The 6,699-nt window shown below is 39.2% G+C and overlaps 1 protein-coding gene across 3 annotated transcripts in view; it reads right to left on the bottom strand.

The window, feature by feature from the left end:
* The window catches only part of LOC120796378 (cGMP-dependent protein kinase 1-like), a 77,070-nt gene continuing 70,371 nt past the window's right edge, over positions 1-6,699 (bottom strand). For all 3 annotated transcript variants that reach the window (XM_040139168.1, XM_040139167.1, XM_040139169.1), the window contains 9 exons: positions 5,964-6,060; positions 5,694-5,833; positions 4,878-4,967; positions 4,190-4,331; positions 3,597-3,760; positions 3,192-3,314; positions 3,033-3,095; positions 2,853-2,919; positions 1-2,711 (listed from right to left, as the gene is read on the bottom strand). In XM_040139168.1, coding sequence (XP_039995102.1) covers positions 2,613-2,711; positions 2,853-2,919; positions 3,033-3,095; positions 3,192-3,314; positions 3,597-3,760; positions 4,190-4,331; positions 4,878-4,967; positions 5,694-5,833; positions 5,964-6,060 — 985 coding nt within the window. In that variant the 3' untranslated portion in view covers positions 1-2,612. The remainder of the gene's footprint in view (positions 2,712-2,852; positions 2,920-3,032; positions 3,096-3,191; positions 3,315-3,596; positions 3,761-4,189; positions 4,332-4,877; positions 4,968-5,693; positions 5,834-5,963; positions 6,061-6,699) is intronic.

The following is a 6,699-nucleotide window of genomic DNA, read 5'->3' as shown; positions in this document are numbered from 1 at the left end:
ACTCTATAATTTTAAAAATCTTACACGTGGCACTCTGCAAAATTAACCTACAGCAGAATAAACAACATAACACAAGGCAAATATCGGGTAACATTGCGGAAGGCCGTCAGTATAAGACTCAAAACCAGTGGTTTCTAAAGTGATGACATACATAAGGCTTTGTGATAAACATAACCTGCCCTTAATATAGTAAAATACTTATGGTAGGCCTACAGAACTAATATTTCCCCTCATTAACATAATTCATTGATTTATGCAATTTAAATGTAAGTGTGTCTGTTTGGCTCCCTGGGATGAAATATGAGTTGTGCTGTTCAGGTTTATTTAAACCACCCCATAAAATGAAAATCTGGATGACGGCGATGCATTATGATCAGTGCTAGCATATGGTCAAAAGATTGTCCACAGTGGTAAACAAGAATATTGTTTTCACATTACGGAAAAGTTCCAAACTGCAAATCATTCTTGCCATCTCTAAATGCTCAGATTTCAGGGACTTTTCATCGACTGACACGGAGGCTAGACGGTCTCCTCTGAGCCTCGAATTTACTGTTCACTTCGTATCAGACCAGCTGCAGTTGGTTTCCTAAGATCACATTTGATACGTAGAGAAAAGCATGTCATTGCAGCCAGATCAGGTTTGGTAGATGTTTTATAATTTTACTGTTAGCAAATGTTCCTGTGAGATAAATCAAAAGGGCTAAAGCAGGAAATCTATCTCATACATACTTTTGTCCGCCATCAAATGACTAGAAATTCTTTCCAAGGTGATTCATGTATTTATTAGCTATAACAAAGGATGAGAAGCAGCCATCTAAGAGGACACATACGTTTTTGAGGTGTATGTGTGTTCATGCAGCATTGGAAAGGTCTTGTGATGTTAATTTTGTATGCCATTGATTTAAGGCACTTACATTTCGTCTGATTTTATGCTCTGATTTTTGGGCCGTGAGAGGCGATGAGCTGGGTGAGAGATCTCGGTGCTAGCGGTGAAAGATGTGAGTTTCACAAACTATAATCTCCCTTTTTGTCTTTTGCCGTCTGTCCCAAGGAGAAATTTTATAATACCTGTAAGATGATGTTGAGTCAAGGAAGTCCTACAGTAATGTGAATGTGGTAAATGTTGCCTTCAAAGAAGAGGATGGTTCATTTATATGGATGAATTTAACATGGTTAAACCTGTTAAAAAACCTTGAGAATACCATTTAGCACAAGGTAACATGGTGTAAAGTGATATCAAACAAATCTTCACTCATGTTTACAAATTGACACAAGTCTCCAATTTTCTAAAGAAAGAAGTCAAGAACATTACAAAGAAATCAAGCACAAAAAAAAAAAAATCACTATACAAAAACAATAACCATAACTGTCATTTCACCATCGCGTATTATAATTTATCAATAACAGCACCAAAGACATTGAAACCATGTTCACAGTTATATCAGAGCTATACAGGAGCGAATTGAATATGTCCCGTTTGGTTGAATGGGAGGAGGCATTTGGGTGATTTGAAAAACTAAATTAAGAAGTATGTAGGCAGAGAAGTATCCATATGCGTGATTTGAAGCGTATTAAAGAACAAAATAAGAGTGTGACTTGATCTACTGAAGCTTAAAATTAGCTATAACTGCTGATTTTCTGAGTTAATGGTCATAAGTGCATAATGACAGATTACTTTGTGGAAATACTAGCTGACATTTCATGTGTGTCGATGTGTAATTCATTAAAATTTAAGTAGGGCACTTGAAGAGTGACGTCTCTTTCCACTGAATGCACAGTGTTTGTGCTTTTTCAAGGTAGGTTTATCTTACATAAATGGTACTAAGTATTTGCTTTTAGACCGGTTGTGTTCATTTGTGAGAACGTAACTTGTAAATTCAAATACTATGTACCGTACATACCGTATGCCATATGGATGTTGAACAAGAAGAAAATCAGTGACATTCAGGTTAGTTTTGAGCACTTGATGCCAGATTTACTTGCGAACTGTAGTGTATAGATCTCTGAAAACTTGCAGCAAGCAGCTGCATGTCAAAAAACCAGGGAACGACTGCAGTAACATGTTATAACCTCCCACCACAGTCCACCACATATTTAACCAAATATTGCGGAGACACAAACACAGAAAAGAAAAAAAAAAAAGGGCAATCATCAGCCTCTTCTCTTTTTGAGCAGGCCATCATTGCACATTTCACACTCTTATTTATCCTAGAACCAAAACTTACTCAGACTACTGAACATTCATTCACTCACTAATCATCTCTCCTTGTTACATGGGAAAAACTGGCTCCATTATCAGCCTCTGTTGTATTGTGTGTATGTGTGTGTATCCCTGCACTTTCTTTGCCTTTTTGCTTTTTGAGCCGAGTGTAAGACAACACTGAAGAAGTGCTACAGCAGTCCCATTATAAATGCTTAATCCAGAGCCACAGTGAAATAAAGGCATATCGGTGACCCAGAGGGTTGGCCATCCATTTGTTTATCTTCTTTTCCATATCCTCTCTTACAATTTTAATGCAGTTTATTTGTTTACAGCACAGCCATGTTCCTCAAGATGGCCTCCAAGCCAACAAAAGACGAGTTTCTTTTGGTTTTAAGGGGAGAGGAGGACTTCAAAAATCAACGTCCCAGCCGGAGTTGTCATCGGGAGGCGGGTCCTCGTTGTCCTCTGGGAAGCTGTCAAAGTTACTTGTGTCGATTGCTGATGTGACCTGGTAGAAAGACAGAAAAAAACCTTCACATAAAGACTAAACAAGCGGGCACGACATGGATTTTGAGTAAGAGCTTCACTACATAAGAGCAACTAGAAAGAAAATGTGTGATGAGTGAGGCTATCTGCAGTGCGCACTGACATTAGGGATAATTGGAGGCGTCAATGTCCCCTTCTTCAAGCCCTCCCAGTTAAAGCCCTCAAACCATCTGAAAGAAAAAACAGCATTAAAACTTCAGTTGATAATTATGTTATACCGCACAATTATACTATGAATAGAAATGACTTAATAAGAGGATCATTCATTTATAAGTGTACGTACTTGTGCTTTTGGATGTCTTTGACACCATTTTTCAAGTTTCCCAGTCTTTCAGAAGGATTATCCCTGTAGTAGAAAAAAAAACAAACACGTGATGATTCAGCATACAAACCAATTAAAGGTATGACTCAGAGTTAAACTGCTGGAGGCACCAACACTCACCTGCATAGCTTTTTGATTAGGTTGGCAGCATTTTTGGTAATTTTCTTTGGAAATTCAATCATGTCAATACCTCTCAGGATGATGTTGTAGGTTTTCATAGGATCAGGGCCAGAAAATGGAGGGCTACATAACAAAGGCAAACATGTTAGTTTTGTGTAAAAAAAAAAAGCATTAGTATGGATAATTTTCTTCTAACAAGAATTTAACAAAGTGCCATTAAACTGTTTGCGTGTGCACTGAATTGTTACATTAGAATTTTTCCCTTGTTTTAATGAAATTCTGAAAGTTTCCAAATACACCTTTTAATTTATTGTTTATTGTATATACTGTAACATACAGTATATACCAGCGACAGGGAATACTTTATACATTAGTTTTGATGGACATGCCCAGGCTTGTGTGTACCTGCCAGTTAAGAGCTCAAACATGAGGATTCCTAGGGACCAGTAGTCAGCTGAGATGTCGTGACCCTTGTTCAGAATGATCTCTGGTGCTACATACTCCGGCGTCCCACAGAAGGTCCACGTCTTCTTCCCAAACCCGATCTTCTTGGCAAAGCCAAAGTCCACCTGAAGAAAAGAGAGGTTTTGTTCTGTCAAGAAGTTGGATTCATTACATACCAATTTGGTCATTATTTTTATCAGATTACATACATTTTTATGTATAATAACGGTGAAGCTAGAAATAGTATAATTGTTTGAATATCATACGCTTGGATGGATAGAAGGAGTTGAGCAGCTGGTTGTTGCTCTGCCAAAAGCTACAAACTGGCTTCTCCGTGACGAGAGAAGGGTACCCCAAAAAACACAGAACCTGACTTTACGTCAGTTATACCTTTCTTTATTCAATAATTCATACTTTTTATTTACAGCCAACATGAGGCAAGTGTTCAAATTGAATTTCATCCTTCATTGTAGCATCATAGAAAGATCAGATCTCTCTTTATGCATATATGTTTGCATAATACTAAGCTTGGTGGTTCCGTATTGATCTCTTACCAGTTTGGCGTAGCCCCTGTGGTCCAATATAAGGTTCTCCGGTTTGAGGTCTCTGTAGATTATTCCTTTGGAATGCAGGTAGGCGAAAGCCTCTACCACACAAGCTGTGTAAAACCTGGTGGTTGAGTCCTCAAATGAACCCCTGGAAACACAGGACAACAGAGCTTAACTGTGAAAAAGTAATTAAAGATGCAGACAAGTACTGGCTGCGTCCCGGCAGATGACTGCAGTAGTCCAACAACGATGTCTTTTCTTAGACCAGCCAGAAGGTTCAATCTCCTCGTGGTTCCCACAACGGATCTCCAATTTAAATTTTGTGTAAGGTGTTAAAAAACAAAAAGTAAGATCTCTCAGGAAAATAATCAAATCACCACATGGTTTGACATTTTTAAACCAGGCATGCCATAAATATGACTGGAAAGCTAACACACTGCTTCATAAGTCCACGTTGAGATACAAACTTGTAATTCATGTTGTGTAAAATGTTGAATGTCTACCAGGATAAATTGAAAATTGAAGGGAAAAGCACTGGCAATCTTGCAAATGAGCAGGACTCAAGTACTTGAGGTTTTAGCGCTATTACTATACTTTCAACACTCTACATTGAAGTACTCACTGTTTGTATCAGTAGCAGAAGTAGAAATAGGGCACAGTTCAATTATATCTGACCTGGTGAAATAGAGCTTACCGGTCTCGAAGAATGGTCCACAGCTCTCCCCCTAAACAGGCTTCCATCAACATGTAGAGGTACTTGCTGTCCTTGAAAGTTCTATAGAGTCTGGAAGCACAAAAGTGGACGTTATCTCATCCAGCTGTCAAATGCAAAAATATCTGATGAATATCTGGTTGGAGAAATGCAATGAAAAATTAGAAGAGCTGATACCTACTCTTGCAAAATGACTGCTGACACAAATTTAGGCACAGTACATCTAAATTCAAAATCGTATCTTTATGAATGCTTTGGGATGTAACTATTTAATTAACACAAATACAGCCAGTAGTTTTGTGGAAAGCAATTTTAGATCAAAGTGACGAATTTATCTATTTTTTAAACACAGTATATGGTCAGAAATAGGGCCATAAACCAAGTTTGATTGATTCAACCTTAATGCAACAATTAATATAGCATTTGAAAGGGTGTGTGAACTTTTATATAGTGCTCTATATAGTGTTGCATAGTGTTCAATATGTCTGTGTCTTTGTGTTGTCTTTCAAGGTCAGAAGAAGCTGGAGCATTGTCCAGCATTCACAGAGAGGAAAGCAGAAAAAACACCTTGCGTAGAATATCTCAGCAACATCACAGATAAGCACACAAGCACTCCTACTCACGTTCATTCTGCCCGTATGGTACAAAGAAAATAGTTTCCAATGTACTTGGCATACGTGTGTGTGTGTGTGTGTGGGGGGGGCTCTGAGGTACTAAAGTACTGATCCTTAGGACATGTATAGTATATAGAGTAGATTATTTATAATGCCTTTCAGTGAAGCTGTTCAGAGGATGTACCTAACAATGAAGTCAGAGTGGGCCTCCTGCATGATGAGCTTCTCTGAGCGAATATGCTCCTGTTGTCTTGTGTCGACAATGTGCCGCTTCTTCAGGATCTTCATGGCGAAGGTTTTGTTCTCATCGCTCTTGAGCTGAACCTGTATTGAGAATGGAAAGGAAGAAATTCAGTTGCAAATGTCAGCCTGCACATTAACCTGAACAGCCTGGTAGGCATTCCGAAGATGTAAAAAATCATTCATTTTACTGTCACAGTGCAGTGCCTCCTACCAGCTCAACACGTCCAAAGCCACCAACCCCCAGAGTGTCGATGATGTTGAAGTCAGCTAGGTTCAGATTGAAGAAAAACGCGTTCTCTGCTTCATACCTGTGGGGCCAGGAAAAGCGGGGAAAAGAAAGAATGGGAACTGGATTAGAGAGGAGATGAAGGATGAAAGAAGAGATAATCCACTTTCAACAACCTGAGACAAAATATCCGTCTCACGTTGAGCTCATTTGTTTGCAAATCTTAGAGGATTTAACTCATAGTAATCTATCAAGGATGTTATTGAGGGTGTGGAGTGTATAACTATGAACAAGTGAACAGGATGTGTTTGAATTTAGTCCTCTGGCAAACCAATCTGACCTCTGAACGCAGACTAACTGTCCCGATAGGAAAGAACAAAGACAGGGTGTCCGAAACACGAACTGGTCACTACTCAGCTGGCTCTGTAGACATGCCTTGGCTCTGCCACTGAACACCCCAACATACCATTGCTGACCTGCACATGCTGGCAGCAGGGATTGTTTCCACGTGTCCATCCCTTACCCCAGATGCCCCATGTCTTCTCTGGTTATTGTTTGATCCAGACAGAGTTTCATCAGCTCAGTCTCTGGATCAGTGGGCTTAGGACAGATCTGAGCCTGGACAGGCCTTTCTGGGTCACTCAGAACACACTATCATCTCAACATCAGGCCTTTTCTCTTACAAAAACAGGTACAGCTGCCAATAACAGACAGATATCAA

Source organism: Xiphias gladius, chromosome 11 (genome assembly GCF_016859285.1).
Source record: "Xiphias gladius isolate SHS-SW01 ecotype Sanya breed wild chromosome 11, ASM1685928v1, whole genome shotgun sequence".
Lineage (NCBI taxonomy): Eukaryota > Metazoa > Chordata > Actinopteri > Istiophoriformes > Xiphiidae > Xiphias > Xiphias gladius.
The sequence above is the reverse complement of the archived record's forward strand: the minus strand, read 5'-3'. Positions and strand labels throughout refer to the sequence as shown.